The sequence below is a fragment of the Wolffia australiana genome, chromosome 10, assembly GCF_029677425.1.
Source record: "Wolffia australiana isolate 7733 chromosome 10, ASM2967742v1".
NCBI lineage: Eukaryota > Viridiplantae > Streptophyta > Magnoliopsida > Alismatales > Araceae > Wolffia > Wolffia australiana.
This window is the reverse complement of record NC_135844.1, coordinates 2,070,001-2,087,858: the sequence shown is the minus strand read 5'-3', so window position 1 is coordinate 2,087,858 and position 17,858 is coordinate 2,070,001. Positions and strand designations below refer to the sequence as shown.

Below are 17,858 nucleotides of genomic sequence, written 5' to 3'. Positions count from 1 at the left end.
CAATCCCATGATAATAAGAAGATAGGTTTTTTTGAAATGATTTCCCCACCTCAGATTATTATGTCTTTAGTTCCCTTACTTGGTTAGTTAAGTGCAAGTGGGCTAAGTAGTTTATGGAGTCCTGTAATTCTCAGTGATCATTGGGACGTACTCATAGAGGATACCCAATTAGATCCGTACCTTAAGGCATTATCCCCACCTAGGTATTTGGGTGTTTTTTACTTACTTTACACTGGATGTGCTCATTGGGGGTACCCAATTAAATCCGCACCCCTAAAGTACTGATCCAGGTCTGTTGGAAGCTTTTTCTTGCTGGAGTGAATGTGCTCATAGGGGGTACCCAATTAAATCCGCATCCCTAAAGTATTGATCCAGGTCTGTTGGAAGCTTTTGCTTTCTGGAGTGAATGTGCTCATAGGGGGTACCCAATTAAATACGTACCCCTAAGGTAGTGACCCACTCAACCTTACTTAGGCTTTCTAAACTAGATGTGCACATAGAGGATACCCAATTAAATATGTACCCCAAACGTATTGACCCAATTCAGAGTGCCTTTTGCTTAAGTCTTATTTCCCTTTATCTGCATTTTATCTACAGCAAAACTGCAGAACTCCACAGCGTAGTTCCCATTTCACCTCAATTGGTAATTTATTACACCTTCTAACTATGGGGAGGAAATGACTAGGTAGAGAAGAAAATTTTGAAATAGATTGTCTATGGCAATCCGATTCCTTATAGTGAGTTCTAACTCAGACTGGACTGAAAAGGAATCCTTTCATTTACTCCATACTAGTTAGTGCCCTCTTAGGTTGACTCTGTTTGAGCAACTCAAAGAAGCCACCTTCCCCTAACTTCTCTCTTTCTCCCTGAAAACGTGCTTCGGGAGCTATTACATTATAAATTAAATTTAAAAGGTTGAAAGGAACAGACATGAACTTGTTCAAGAGGAATAATGGAAAGAAAGAAAAAAATTAAATTATGAATGTTTCTCCAGATAAATGGTATGCTTTCTCCGTATTTCAGGTATTGGTGAGAAGTTTATAAAATGCAAACCAAGTACCTGGCTTGTTTTCATTCCAGTTGGTTTTCTTTTATCATGTAGGGCTGGCCATGTAGATGTCATCTTCTCCATCTTCATTCTGCATGTTAGAAAGCTACCTACAACATGTGTTCCTCATATTAATATTTATTCTGAAATTTTAAAGACAACCTAATAAAATTAGTTCTATTAGGTTATCCTCCCCCTAGCCCAACTTTAAGAGCTTGTAATTCCCCTATTGCAAATATGTATGGAATAAATGTTTTTACTAGGGCCAATATCCCTATAGCAAATATTATTTCTATTAGGTTGTCATCTATCTAGTAAGGTTTTTGTGAAAGTGAATCCAATAATTTAACATGGAATTCATGGAGCACCAGGATCTACTTTTCCAGAAGTTTTGGTATTCACTAATCTGGAACGTTTAGAGGTTTTGGGATCTACTTTTCATACGTAAGCTTAATAACATCTATTCATTTCCTGGGGATATTATAATATTTTATATTATTATTCACAATAAGTCAATGCTTTTATAATTCAGGTAATGGAACAGATACCAAGACATCATCCACAATTTTCAGTAAAGTGTTATCGTCTATGGGTTTCTTAGATTATAGTGCAGAGGGAAAAGGGGAAAGAGGGGCAATAAAAGAAGAAGTTATTGGTTCCTCCCTAAGGGTTTAAACTATCTCTTCTCCTTCCTCCATCTTCTCGTTATTAGTATCAGGAAGGGCTATGCCATTTCTTAATTTGGAAATGGTATTACTGTTTTCCTGATCTTTGTCCATACTACAATCATCTTTAGTAACACATAAATGACAAGGATTAATTAAAGGTTTAGAGGGAAAAGGACCTGCAGGGGTATTGGGCCCAATCCCATGTTTATTGTGCTCTTGAGATTGTCCACTTCATGCTCCATCTTGAAGTCCAGGTTGTTCATCCTCGCCTCTAAGTGTCACATCTTTTCAGCCACCTTACTTTCAATAATACGTGAAATATCAATGGGTTGTTAGACCTTTCTCTTTAACAAAAGTGTTTGAAAAGAATGAGAAGGGTTAGTGTTTTGGGTAGGCTTTTGATGTTGAGGTTGATAGGCTTGCTTGGGTTGGAAATTTGAAGCAGCTCTATTCTATGAGTTTCTTTGTTGGTTAGACATGCTCCGTTGGTTGTTGCACAAAACCTGTACCTCTTCCTCATGTCAAGCTCCATCTTCATGATCCTTACTGCCACACATTGAAAAGATCTTTGCCCTGACAAGAGGCGTGTTAGTGTGACAAAAAGTTTTAAAGATTTAAGCAACCTCCTCTAAAGATTTACTTAATTCTGAAGTTTCATTAGATTCAACCTTAGCCACCTTCATATTTCTCCCTTTTCGACCATGATGATTTGCCTTTGTTTTTGTGAGATCAATTTATGCCACCTTTTCAATCAGTTCATATGCTTCAATCCTGGGTATATGATAAAAAAAAATTCCACTGAAGCATTATCTACTTTTGACTGACTAGATTCATTTAATCCATCATAAAACATCTTGGCCAATTTCACATCCTCAATTCCATGATGGGGACATTTTTTTACACATACTTTGAGAACTTTCCAAAGATTCATTGAAGGTTTCATCATCATACTGATAACAAGTTTCTATGTCCCTAATACATGCTTGAGTTTTGGAAGTAGGAAATAACTTAGTCAATAATTTATTCTCAATTTCATTCCAAGTAGAAAAACTGATGCCTAACTTTGTATACCAATCCTCAGCCTTGTCTTATAAGGCATGGTGAAAGTATATCATCTTCAACTGATCAGATGTTATTCCAATTAAATTTTGAGAATCTAAAGGTAACTTTTATGAATCCATAAAGTCATATGGATTCTCATGTGACTTTTTATAAAACTGGGGAAACATTGCATAAGGTGTCATAGGGTTGAATTCATCCATAAGAGTGTTCATAAATTTTTGAGTTTGATGTTGAGCATTCCTCATCACTCCTTGGTCTCCCATCTCCAACTCATGACTTGAAGTAAATCTTTCACCAGTTACTTGTTCTTCCACAAAAATTCTGCCTTTTGTGCTGATGCCCTTGCTTGAATGTGCAGCCAGTGATTTCTTTTGCAACCTCGTTTACACCATTAAGTCTCGCACACACTATTAGTAGATTGGTTAAGGGAGTGAGATCCCTTAGTCAAGAGTTAGGAAATAATTAAAAATGCATAACAAAAATTCACCTAGATGGTCACCGTGCTCCCTAGCAATGACACCAATTGATACTCTCAAAAACTAGGGTTCTAGGTTATTGATACTATCACTAACCTCGGTCAAGTGAGGATTTCCCGAGATTTATCAATGAATTTATATTCCTCACTAATAGGGGAGGGAAGGTCGAACCACATATAGCAACAAGACCCAAATTCAGTTGATTTAACCAAAAAGCGGGTGTGTAAGAATTTAAGGAATTAGGTTCAATTTTATTTTGATTAAAAGGAGTGTAAATGACAGTGAATTATGAATTTCCCCAGCTAAATGACTTTTAATGAGTCTAAAAATCTTCAGGTAAGTTCAGAATACGTTTTAGTGGTTTTAACATAATTTTCTAGTTTTTTATCTATTTTAATTCTTCAGAGTTAGATCAGGAAGAAATTCTGAAGAAAATATGAAAATCCTTATTCCATCACAGTCGATGGTGAATGTTGGTCTCAATCGTGATCGAATGATGCAAACAAATACCGGGTCAACATGGCGCCTGGTTTTTGGCAAAAGGGATACATAAAAAATGGAATCGGTAACGGCCGAGTCGACTCGGCTACCGATTCCAATTCCTCATCCAATTTCTATTGGATCGCGATTGAAACTTGATCGCGATCTGATCGCATGAAGTCAGAGTATTATTGTCAATCAGATCATCATTGAAACCCAATTCGGATCTGACAAAAAGATGTTTTTGTGTATTCTTGTCTTGATGGAATTTTGATCGACCTGATCGAGAGTCGATCGACTTGGCTGCCGATTCCAATTCCTGATCCAATTTTGATTAGATAGTGATCGGAACCTAATTGCGCTCTGATCAAACAAACTCATTGTATTATTTTTAATTGGATTGCGACCAAAACCCGATTGGGATCTGACAGAAAGAAGTTTTAGTGTATTATTGTCTTGATGGAATCTCGATCGACCCGATAGAGGGTCGATCGACTTGTTCTTCTTGAACAATTTTTTCTTGAACAATTTTTTCTCTCAAGAGGGAGACCCATTAGCCCAGTGAGATCTCCTTTAACTATATGAAGGGTCTCTTGATTCTTTCACAATAGAAATTTTCCTAGTCTTGAAAAAGGTCCGAAATTCTCCGAAGAAGAGGTTCAATTCAGCCCACTTGGCTGATTGGCCAAGTGGATCACATTAAGTAAAAAAAACTATACTTTCATACTATTTAAAAGATGAATATATGTGGAGAGTTCTATCATGATATTTTACAAAATGTACATGCTCCAAGTTTGGATTTTAAATGGAATGTGAATAAAATGTGCCTTAGTGAACTCTTATTTAATAACTTTATATTTACTTATCACTAGGTGTATAAATTAATAATAAATAATTTTTTTACTTTCACCCATGTATTTTATGGGGATTTTGGTTGTCCTTGAACCAAGTAGCCTGCTCTTGGGCAGAGCAGTGCCCCGCGAGCAATAAAACTGTTCTGCAGTGAGGGATGCATGAAAATTATTGTAACCTCTATTATGGGAGAAAAGGTTTAGAGTGGTTTGATTCATTAGATAAATGTGGATCTAGGCTACCCTCCTAACTATGATTAAGAGGAAAGATGAGATAAAAAGGTGAAGACTTAAAAAGAGCTTGCAAATATTTTTTTTCACCATTTAAGGGCCAATCAGGTGTTCTTTGTTCATCTCAATATGACACCCTTAATAAAGAACGGAAACAAGAAAAGTTATCCCAGAAGGCTGTAAATAGTTCCTTACATCAGATTTCAGGAATGGAACCCACTCAAATGGTGGTGTGAAGTTGGGTCTATAAAGTATCCATGCTTTTAAGTGTTGCAAAGGAGTTCCGCTTTATTTCTTCCTCGAGTGCACCATCATAGAATATTTTTCAGCAAGAAGAGGGACTGTCACTTTCAAAATAGGAAGACTAGTTTTAGAATCTCTACCAATAATGATAACTTTGAAATGGAGGGTTATAAAACAGATTTGGAGTACAAAGAGGAAGACAGTGACATGAAGGAGACTGGAGAGGATGACCATGAAGACAATATTTTGGTTTCATATTTTAGAACCACTATTATATAAAATTTAGAAATTTGTTTTCTAATTATGTGCTTTAATCATGGAGTTTGTCTTTGCTTTTTTCAGTTTGAAGCAGCAAGGTCACACTAAAGCAATGTTATGTTGGGCACAATGTCACAATTGAACTAGATCGAGCTAGAAAGCAACATCAATAATGAGTTTTTATTTTGCAAAATAGACCTTAAAAAGTACTTTGTAATTCATTATTCTGCTATAAAAAGTTCATGCCATTTTCTTATTTTATTCTTTGTCTTTTGCGTTGAGTAGTCAACAGACTGGACCAGAACCAGACCAGGACAGGACAAGCCATGTCAGAACCGAACCCAACATTAGATAGGGTTTTACTCCATGATAAAAACTGGGACTATCAAACAATATACAATTTTTAAATTTTCAGTGTAATATAAGGGCATTCCATGACTCTATGTATGAATTGTGCACAGAGTTGTCATTGTAGGTGGAATCTTTTTTATTCCTGCCCCTTCCTCAGCCCCGATTATGATTTTATCATCGATGATGATTATAATATTCTTTGTGTATGGCTTGATGATTGAAATCGTTGTGCTCGGGTATTGTTGACCACATGACAAAAAATCCTTCAATCTTCTTCTTTTTGGAATTTCAAGGGATCATTGTATGCCTTAAAGCTTGTCACAACTTCATGAAACTTCAAAATTTTGACTACAAATGGGGCAAAATCTGAATCAAATTCTCTCAAGAAGATAAAATTAATTGTTGCTTCACTTATTTTCTGTCCAACTTATTCTTGAGATTCAATAAATGGTCATACCTTTCTTTATATTATGGAGTTTACAATGAAGTTCCCCCACCTGGGCTTGAATATTGCCAGAAAATAAGCTATAAGCCAATCCCATGCTTCTCGTTATGATTCGATTTCCTTATGCAGGGAATAAATTCTTAAGAAATAATCAATTTAAGAAATTCCAAGACTTTCCCGTTGGTTCTCCTCCAATTCTTGAATACTGGATTCTCACTTTTGCTTCAATGTTAATCTAATATCGAAACTGGGGAGGGATATGCTCAAAAAATTTCATCAAATCATACCCATTTATGAGCGGTGAAATTAAACTTTTTGCCGTGCGGTAATTATCGTTGGTTAGTTTAAAGGAGTCCATTGCTCCTGTTGGAATCACCCCTAGAATTTGTCACATTCTTTGCAAACATATTTTACTCGAAGAAGAGACAGTGGTAGAAGCATTTCCATTAGCCATCTTGATTTTTTTTAACTGCTCTAGTGACATGAAAATATTAGGGCAAGTTCAAGAAGAACAAGATGAGTATATAAAAGAAAGAGAGAGGATAGAGGGAGTGAGATGGTTAAATGTCACTGTTCTTCTACAACAAAATGTATAAATACATACATTGGTGTGCATTTATACTAGCACAAAATAGATCCAATATCAGCAATATTTTGATGTCTTAATACTATCTGTTAAAATTAATCATAACAGCTATATCTAATGCAACCGTAGCGTTGGATTATTTCCTATCTAGGTCGAATCCTAACCGTCTATCTTTAATCTTATATATATTTAACCTTACATTGAATCTTAGCCACTACTCTGATTAGGGGTACATGTTCAATTTAATCCTATAGGTCCACACAGTGTTCTGTGTTGCCGACTACGCTGCAGTCAAGGCACTGAATTGCTGACTTCCAAACACCCTATTTGCGGGTGAAGACAGAAACAGGGCCGCCATCTGATCCTTATTACTTACTGTAATGCACAGATAAGGTGAAAATTCATTTGTGAAAAGAACACCTATTTTTATCCCCTACGCCGGAGGCATAAATTTGGTTCCGATGTAACTACAAGATGACAACATTTGTCACATATTTTTTTTCGTCGAGCATAGATGTAGAGATAGATGTAACTACAAAGCTTCTTTCATATCTCTACATAAGAAGTGGATATCTTAAGTTAACCTTGAGTGTGCAATATACAATGTCCATTCTGAGCTCTATTGGTTAGATGTTCCCTCTTCTGCACGTGTTTTTTGCTCATTTGGGAGGCTTCGTTCTTCAGGAGGGCTGAAATCCGTGGAAGTTGAAGGACAGTAACTGGGAGAGGGAATCCACGGTCCATTTTCAGACCTCCCAATGAAACTTGAATCAAATAAATCTCTGCTAGAGCTCATTTCTGTTATTTTCCTCTGCCTGACCCCCGTTGACTTCACACTTTTTTCATCAAAGGTATTAGCCACAGACACTACTTTCTGCATTAATCTCTCACCAGGGTTTCTCTCCAGAAGTTGTCTGCGCTTTCCATGCAGGAAGCAGATCAGAGATCCAATAACGGCAAAGGTGGAGGAGAGCCCAGTAATAAGGAAAAGAACCCAGAACATAGCCATGTTAAGCCTGTCTGATGTAAGTGTGCTCTCATTATTACCACAACTGCTGAGATCACCAAACCATCTCTTCTCAATCTCCAAAATTCTGTCTCCTTCTCCCAAGCGCAACAATGCCAAGGAGAGGTCTGGCACGAGAGGTGATCCCTTTGGAAATACCTAAATTTAAATATCAATGAGAATTTTGGTGATAAAAACTTAAGCCGTCAAAATGAAATCATGTATACGAATGGAACTTACAAATCCAAATCCCCCTGCTTTGTAGGCAGTTCCAGCCATGGTGTAATTTTTGCAATAGTTCTTAAGAAAAAGCCTGATGTATGGAATCTCATCAAAAATTGCGCTGACGCCTCCGCTTTTGCTTCCCTTGCCCAGGGCATCTAAGTACTCTTCAGGTGAGCTGAATGGCTTAAGTCTATTGGGGTCAAAGCCTTCCTTCAGAAGTCGTTTTCCGGTGAAAGAACCTCTAAGATAGCCAATCGAGTCCTGTGTGCCCAGTTCTCTAAGCTCAAAAGTAATTGGCTTTAGATGCCTTATGGTGAGCATGGAGGTTAGACTAGCAGTGTAGCTTGACTGAAGCACAAGCACAACCAAAATCCAAACAATGACGACAAGTCTTCCAAGGTTACTTTTGATCGCTTCCTCTACAAAATGTCCCCAAAACAGAAAACACAACTAAAATCAGATGTTTTTACCTCAAAATGAACAAATGAATAAATCAAATAAACATATGTGCATACATACGTGCATACGTGCGCATACGTGCCTATGTGCATACGTACATACGTGCATACATGCATACGTACATACGTGCATACGTGCATACGTACATAGGTGTATACGTACATACGTACATAGTACATACATAGTACATAGATAGTACATACATGCATACGTACATACATACATATATACATACATACATACATACATACGTACATAAGTACATACGTACATACATACGTACATAGATACATACATACAGACATAAATACGTACATACATACACACGTACATACAAACATACGTACGTACGTACGTACATACACACGCACATACAAGCATACATACGTACGTACGTACATACACACGTACATACATACATACATACACATAAGCAAATAGATAACTTGATAGCTTCATGTTTTGGTTTATTAGATGATTTTTTAATCAATCATGGAGTTTTGAGTGCTGAATAAAGAAAGTTAAAATATTGAGTGGAGACAGATAAAAAACTTACTGTGGTGGTATACGAGAGTTGAGAAAATGAAGTAGGACGTGGTACCCACTTGGTCCTTAATCGAGTTGCGAAAGGCATCGTTAAATCGGTGCTCAAGAACCCACACAACGAAACCGGTGAAGATAACAAATCCACCGGTTACAATCCAAAGCTTCCAACTTAATGGCTCCAAAAAACGCCACGCGCTTCCACTCCAGTCGTCTCTTAATGGTACTATCATCCTGATTCCAGATGGCAGATATGGTAGCGTAAAATCCACATAATTTGACCGGTTCGCCGTTATCGTCACGTCCCCCACTAACCCATCATACTTCTGCGAGCAAATTAAATAGCAATTATCAAGGCAAAAGTGCAATATCAGCACCAGTAACCATTTTTTCCAAGTATGAAACGAATCATTGAAGAGTGAAGAGACAAACCTGCTGAAAGACGAACTGGACCAGTTCATCGTAGGTGGGCTTTTTCATACTGCCTGTTATGTTATGCTGCACATACTCAATGGGGACGGCGTAGGGCAGTTCCTTTAAGGCAGTCTCAAAGACATCAATAACGAATCCATCCACGGCCAATTTCCCTGTTTTAGGGTCTTTTTCTGCTCTCAGAAAGGGGTGAAATCCAGTTTTAACTGGCCCTGGAACTAAGATCCTTAGCTTCTTTCCCACAGTAGGGTTAACCCATCCCCTGGGAATCACAGTCGTGTCGCCTGGCCATATCACTGGAGACAGACCTTCAGTAGAGAAGTTTGACCCTTCTCCGGAGTGATAACGTTGAAGACCTTTCTCTGTCCAATACCCCACCGTTCTCTCGCTGCTACCAGCTACGTTAACTATCTCAAACACCGGTCTCTTACGCTCGCCGCCGGACAGCTGAAACTCGCCACTAATCCCGTTAAACTCCACGTCAAGTATCGTCTTCAGCCACCCCGTCTTAAGATTATTTTCACTTCTCGGATTCGTCTGGAATTCTGTCTCAGCTGCGACGGCGAGGGCCCAGACCGTGTCGTAAGCCCACAGCCCAAATACAGTCAGATCCGATCGATCAACTTCTAAGTTGTCATTACGAGAAACCTTCAGCCATCTGTTCTCGAAATCTTGAAGCTTTCTTGATGTTTTGACGAGGGTCTTTAAGCCCAGAACACCGTAGAAATCTCTGCGTAGAATTGGGGGACGGATCGTGCCTAGCTGGGAAGTCAACCCGTCGGATAATATCCACACGAAGTCCTTGTCCATCATCCCTGCCTCCCTGGCCTTGGCAAATAACCTCAGCGCCAGAGACTTCCTCATGTTAACTAGAAAAACCCTACATTCCATGTTCATCAGCTTTAAGAGCTCCTTAGAAATGAAGTCGTCAGAGGAAACCGGGGGAATTGCAGTTCTGTAAGGGACCCAGGCGCCGATAGCCTTTAGGGCGTTCACGACATATGAGATCATTCCAGCGCCGTATTCAGACTGTTCATAGATGGGTACGATCTGCTTCCAAGTGAAGTGCGAGACAAGCGCGGCTATGGCGGAAGCTTGGAAGGAATCGCTCATCGCTGTTCGGATGAAGAACGGGGTCTTCTCGTGGGATATTGAAGGGCTCGTGGCAGAGAAGGAGATGACGGGAACTTTGTTAGCGTTTCCGAGGAGAGAAACGAAGGCCGCTTCCTCGGATGTCTGAGGCCCTACGATGGCTTGAACTTCTTGTTTAGTTATCAGATTTTCAGCTGAGAGATAAGAGAATTAACCGTGTCAGTGATTTAACGAAGAACAATGAAAAATGGCTGATGGATTCAGAGAGAATTAAACGATCAGGGAGATAAACAGTTCTGGTAAGAAGGAAATCAAATCGTATTAAAAAAGTATGTTTGTTAATGAGAAACCCATTTGAGTTTTTCCATTGTTATTGAAAGAGCGAGCGGGAATTTCGCTTTCATCGGCAAAAAGCAACATGAAGACTAGCAAATAGTGAACTTTTTATGAACGACACGACCCAAACAAGAACCATCTTGTCGAACGTTTGATTACAGTTAATTTTGAAACATAATTGAATTGAATGGTGGATAATCACGAAAACATTGGGTACCTGCAGAGGCCGCGGAGAGTGGATCGTTCGGAGAGTTCATGAATACGAGGTCAAGCCTGGTTTTGTGATTGCTGTGGGCAAGATAGAAGTCGGAGAGGGCAATTTCCATACAAAGTCTGCTGCTATTGCCAAATTTCGTCCCCAGATTGAGGATAACTCCGACCTTGAAACTACTAGTCTTTTCATCGAAGGCTGGTTGGGGAAGATGAGTCGCAAACGATGTATACAATAAGAGAAAAATAACGAGAGAGGTGGAGCTGAGGCCAATAGCAGACACATCTCCCATCATCTTGCTGAAGTGAATTGGATAATAGGTGAAGGAATTTCTGGTTTTTGGGAGGATTTGAACTCACAAGAGTGCCCCAAAGTCAACACGCTTTCGCGTATCATTTATGGTTTTAAATATTATATCACTGACTTGGTAAAATATTATGGAATCTAGAACGCACTAGTCAAATGTGGAGGCTGGCTTTGGACGCACATCAGTGAATTTTCACGATTCCCCCTCAAGGTCAAACATTTGTTCTTATCTGCACCTTGACAGTTGATTGCTTACGGAGCTTGGGTACTAAAAAAAATCAAGAAGTCCAACCACAAAACAGTAGTTTATCTTTTACTTTAATAATACCCAATTTTACTGTTTCAGAAAGAATAATGCAATAAATGGACCTGAATAAAACAGGAATTTTTCATTGGTTAGAAAAACCACTGGATACAGAAAACGGTAAAAAGAGACACTTCAGAAAAATTATCTCTGACGACTGAGTTTAGGAGATTTGGTGCCACGTGCGTTTTAATCTGTATCTTAATTCTAATTTTTAAAGATGACAGGAAATTGTCAAAATCATCCCCCAAATTCCCCAGTTTAAATTTCTTATAGTATATTTCTCTAGAGTAATCAGCCAGTCTTTGATTTTAGTTTTAACTTCAGATTTCTGACGATACTTATGCTTTCTATATGCTTGATAGGGCTCCCAATCATATGCTCAACATATATTATTTTCCCAGTTTTTCTTGTACCCTTTTCCTCTCTTCATTTTTTAACATGAAATGAATATCTTTTTCAGGTATGTAAGTGCAATGAAATTGATGCGGGACACTCGAGGGAGATGGGAACGACGACAAGGGATGGATGACGTAGAACGACCAGGGGAGAGACAACTAAAGAGACAGGTATGACAATGACAGCTGAGGATGCTAGACAGGTTTGGATAGAGGAAGTAAACAGGCCACAAAGTTCACACGGTCGAATTCGAAAACCTAAAACCGATGAAATGATGGTGGTGCAGCCCCGTTCCTCGTCGACGATGGAAGTACTATCTTCAACCACTGCGACGATGCCGAAGCACGAAATCCAATACTTGAATTCACGTCGCGGGGAAAACTCACGAAGGAGAGAATTTTAGGAAGTTCCTAATCAAATCAAATCAGTCGGCGGTGGAAGAACTCTCACGGAACACTGGACGAAGAACACTTCGACACCGAAAAGTTCAGGCCTACCTCGCCACCGTAGTGTGTGAAGAGGTTGCGGGAAATTCAGGTCGAGTCGTGACTGGACGATCCGGGCGTAGTATGGCCCCCTAGACAAAATATCTGGGCGTTCCGGGCGTTGAGCGGCCTCGGGCGAGAAGCGCGGCGGACGAGTGAGGAATGCAGACGGGTGGGGGGGGGGGCGTAGTTGGCGCGGGTGGCCGTGTTGGTTGCCTGCGCGGGTGGGGCAGTCTGCTGCGCGGGCGGCCGCGTGGGCTGCTTGCGCGGGCAAGGCTGTCGCCTGCGTGGGCGGCCGCGTTGGCTGCTTGCGCGGGCACGGCTGTTGCCTGCGCGGGCGGCCGCATTGGTCGCTTGCACTAGCACGGCTGTTGCCTGCGCGGCCAGCCGCGAGGGTTGGCTGCGTAGGCGAGGCTCGCGCTTGTGCCAGTGGCTGCGTTGGCTGCCTGCGCGGGTGGGGCTTGCACTTGCCCGGGCGGCTGCGTAGGCTGCCTGCGCGGGTGGCCGCGAGGGTTGCCTGCGCTGGTGGGCTTGCGCCTGCGCGAGCGGATGTTGGTTGCCTGCGCGGCCAGGGCTTGCACCTGCGCAAGCGGCCGCGTGGGCTGTCTGAGCGCGCGGCCGGCGCTAGGGCACCGAAGGTGGGCAGCCCCGGCATCGGATGCAGGTGGACAGATCACGATGAAGAGGACGAGGGGAGAAAGAGAGAAAGAGAGGACGAGGGAAGAAGAAAGAAGAGTGGGAAGGAGGCCAGCAACGACGACGGTGGCGGCGGCGGTTGGGGTGGAGACGCGATAGGGGAGGCTGGGCAGTCCTCCAAGAAGAGTAAAACAAACTCAATTCTTGAATAATGACTGCCTAATTGTTTCTTGAAACATTGGCCTATACATATAGGCCTTGGAGGAAAGAGAAAATAAAGTTAAAGGAAATAAAATAAAGACGAGTGACGTGACGAACGATGTGGTTTTGTGTCTTGTCAGGGGACAGTTCTGGATCTGCCTTTGGTGACGTGTCAAGATGCATGAAGGGGCGTGCGTGGGTGGAAACGTGTCTGATGCTGGCGTGTTGACTTGATCCGGTGACAATGGCGGCATGTCTTCAGCGGTCGTGTTGATTTCATATGACGGTGGTGACACGTCCGGAGTCGATGCGTTGACGTCGTCACCACCAGAAATGATATAAATAAGCTGTTATTTTTACTGAACATACTATGCCAATAATATATTATCTAAATCATATTTTTATGATCTCTTTATTGGTGTATTAAACTTGACATCATAAAGACAACAAAAATAAAATTGTTTTTCATTCTTCTTCTCTGGGATAATAAAATAGATGATAATTTCTCATTCCAGTAATGTATTCAGAACATGTAAGATGTTCTATCTATACATGCGGCTGGAAACAAATCATGTATACTTTCTCTTATCTTTTAAGGTGTAAGATGTTTGGCCAATTCTTTTCAACTATAAAGGAATAAACTCTGAAATTATTTTTGTAGCAAAAAATAATAATATTTATTTCTGTGTCCACATGAATCAAAAACTTTATTTAGGGCATCATAAAGGCGATTACTTGGTTGAAATCACTGGAAACTGCTATGGGCATTAAACAAAATCAGTATATCATTAAATTTTTATCTCAATCTACATCTTTATGATCCTGGCTTTAACATAAGAACTCTATACTTTTAATCCTATTGGACCCACAGGTTAACTAAGATAAACATAATTTAATAAGTAGGAATAAATAGAGAGAAATAAATTTGGGGTCATCCTTTGTGAATAAATTATTTGTATAATTTTATTTGATTAGTAAAGTGTAAACTCAATGTATCATTATGATCATTATCCCAAAATACACAATAAATACAATAATTTTTTTATAACTCTTGACATATTTCCCGAAATCAAATGACATGTATGTGTGATGACAATACTTTGTTAAAACATAAACTACCACCCTTTATATTAGTCGCTTTCAAACATAATTCCATAAAATCACTTCATATTGTTCATAGGATATACTCCAAAATTTTAAGATCAGTTTCATATATATTTAAGCCTTTATACCGCTTGGTCTGAATAAATGATTTTGGAAGCAGAAAAATCTACAAGAAAACATGATTAAATATATAAAACCATGATCTTGTCTAGGTGCCTCTCGGTTAATTAATCAAGAATAAATTGAAATAATTGATAAGTTCTGCACCCAAAATGTGGGGTACCACACTGTACCTTGTGCTCTGGAAAATACGGAATATTATATCAACTTTTACCATGATTGGTTTATTGTATTTGTAAATATTTATCCTACAAGTCTCCCAAATGACTTAGGATATGGTTAACCATCAAAATATTATCCATCATCCAAACTAATACTGATGCATAAGAAAAAAATATTTCAGAATATTTTCTCCTCTATTTTGTCCACCCTACTGAGGAAACCAAATGCATCTTCTTCCTTGAGTCAACTTCCTCTTACATTAAGGGCACACAATCCCATCTTGAAAGTTCAATCGCATGAGTGGAATTCTTGATGTATCCAAGCTAAGATAGATGACTAGGTGCCTTATGTAATATTAAAACATAATGATTCATCCACAAGGTGTCTTTGGTGTCTTGAGATATTACCTGTAGGATATTTTATCATTTGAAGATTCAGACAGATTGATTTCACTCAAATCTTCCACTGAATAGGACTCAACATCCATCATTAGGATCTCTACACTTATGGCCATAATATCTCCCATTACTATTGTATATGTAGGAGTGTCATTTCATCTCAAGTATCCTCTGAATATAAATCTTTTTAATCGATATTAAAATACCAATGATTGATATATTATGTAATCATAAGATGTAGTTATAATATATGTTATTATTTGCCCTAAGAGGTGGTTAATATGTTCCTTTTAAATATTATAATTTTACCTATATTTAATTTTATATATTTATAATATTACCTGACTTGTATGCTCTTTTTGGGTCAGAAAATTTTTATCTTAGTTTAGGGACCTTGTGTTCCCCTCATCTTCCTACTTTTGTGTCCAAAGACTTTGTACAATCTTGTAACAAAAGCAACAATGGTATAATATTTACAGGTCACTCTAAATATTGCTACGGGACACTCATATGATGGCACACATGACATGGTTGACATCAATCCCAATTTCCATGGCAACATTTCAATAGATCCCGTGTGTTATTGGCTCCCTTTAGAAATGACACTGCCTATGGTGTCCTTTGTGCTAAGATTTTTGTGTTTTTATTGACTATTTGAATTTCATTATGTACCAGGATAAGAAATTGTATCCTTACCATAAAGTATAAACATATATATAACCAAAAATATCACATTTGCACAGATTGGCTTTATGATTTCTTAATTCCTCGATTAAGCATCTTGAGTCCCATCATATGTTTGTCCTCTGGACATAATCCCCTAATCTTCAAACTCATGGATCTCCTCTTCTTTTTTTTAAATGCGGTGCCATAAACGGATGGATTTCCCATCTAAATTAGAGCTATCGGAGAAATATTAGTTTTGTGCTTCAAAGAAGCAGTTAGAGGGGTGAGGACCACATCCTAGATCCCTCCTAAAATCATTTTTCCTTTTGAATGAGGAGTATGGAATCGAAACGTAGGATCTCTAGAAATTCAAAATTCAACCAATGGGAAAAGAAAAAGGAACAGCAAGGAGAGAAAATACAGAAAAATACATCGGCATTTTATATTATGCCATTCATATAAATATTCTCTTCTTCCCTCTCTCTATCTCATTCTGGATGTACTCTATCAGTGGCTATCTAGGAGGATAAGGCTCCCTAGGATCCTTTTCTCTCAACCTAGGTGAAGTGTTTTATCTTCCTTGAGCTAACACCTCTTATACCGAGAGTGGACAATCCCATCTTGACCATTCAATCATATTTGTGAACTTCTTGATGTACCTGAACTAAGATCGTTTAGAATCACATGATTAGCGACTCATTGGCCATAGTCATAGAACAAATGTCCGTCCACAAGACGTCTTTGATGCCTCAGGTCTAAGGACCACTTACACAAACTTAACGTGAATCAACCTGATTGACAGTTTGGTCTAATACCATTCAGAAGAATCACATGAATTGGCGACTCATTGGCCATAGTCATAGAACAAATGTCCGTCCACAAGAATCACATGATTAGCGACTCATTGGCCATAGTCATAGAACAAATGTCCGTCCACAAGACGGATCAATTCAGTGAACTCTTTCCACTAAAGAGCACCCACTATCTATCCTTAGTGTCTTCACACTTATGGCTATGGGAACAGACATACTCATCATATGATTGAGGCTAGATAGTGTTATTTTATCCTGATACTTCGATGTCCTTCTCGTGTATCCTTCGAATAGGAATATTAAGAACACAAGTTTAAAGACTAGTGATCTTCGTATTATGATCTCATCATAATTCACTAAGTTCTATCGTGTATTCATGGACTTCATTATATGCATCACACCTGCACTATAATGAATATGCTTTATTGATGAACACAGAAGGAAATATGGAATGTATGATTAGTTTGTGGACCACATATATTCCCAGCACCTGATTCATCATTATTCAAAAGCTAAAGATATGATTCTGATTCATCATTATTCATAGCCTCATCAAATATATGATTTTGCTTTCTTGATGCTTGCTTTAATCCATAAATGCATCTTTATAGCATGCACACTTGTTTCTGAAAATTCTTTCAATGCAGAAGCCTCAGATTGTTTCATATATACCTCTTCCTCAAAGTGTCAATTGATGAAAGCAGTCTTGATATCCACTTTATCGATCTCATAGTTATTATGTGCTGTTATGGAAAGAAGGATTGTAACCTACTTATTTATCCCAAGAAGAAAGCCCTTTAGATTACAAACATTATTTGGTCCTTAGGAAGATAAAAGAAGTATTTACATTTTGGAATGTCACAAATCTATATAACTGAATTATTGCTTATCTAGATCATGCATCTTCACATTGTCCAAACACCTCATGCTATATAGTATACATAAATCTATTATTTCCTTCTTTTTCATCTTTCATATGGTGTGAAATTTGAAGATTGTTATGCTATTGTGGTCCATGATCTTTACATAATATTTGAGTTCTATTCAAATAAGAAACAACATTTGTTATTATGTATGAGTATATCAAGGTGATGTTGTTTATTTTTCAACGACCATAGTTTTTTTCTTATAAAACATGAATTCTATGATGGGAAATTTGAAGGTTACTATTCCTGTAGTGATAATTGTATTTATTCTGTAATTTTCCACCTTCAGCTCTATCTTGCCCTTTCTCATCCTCTTCTTTTTTGTCAACACCTAAA

At 38.8% G+C, this 17,858-nt stretch overlaps 1 protein-coding gene and 1 pseudogene across 1 annotated transcript; one reads left to right on the top strand and one right to left on the bottom strand.

Annotated features, from left to right (window-relative positions):
* Positions 1-2,591: 2,591 nt before the first annotated feature.
* On the top strand, positions 2,592-2,688 carry LOC144709015 (small nucleolar RNA R71; annotated as a pseudogene).
* A 4,415-nt stretch (positions 2,689-7,103) lies between these two features.
* Positions 7,104-11,331, bottom strand: LOC144708224 (glutamate receptor 2.8-like). The gene is made up of 5 exons (XM_078581449.1): positions 11,010-11,331; positions 9,365-10,650; positions 8,946-9,258; positions 7,946-8,349; positions 7,104-7,864 (listed from the first exon to the last, which is right to left on the bottom strand). Exons 1-5 carry the CDS (start codon positions 11,296-11,298, stop codon positions 7,319-7,321), a joined length of 2,838 nt encoding a protein of 945 aa, XP_078437575.1. The 5' UTR covers positions 11,299-11,331; the 3' UTR covers positions 7,104-7,318.
* Positions 11,332-17,858: the final 6,527 nt, after the last annotated feature.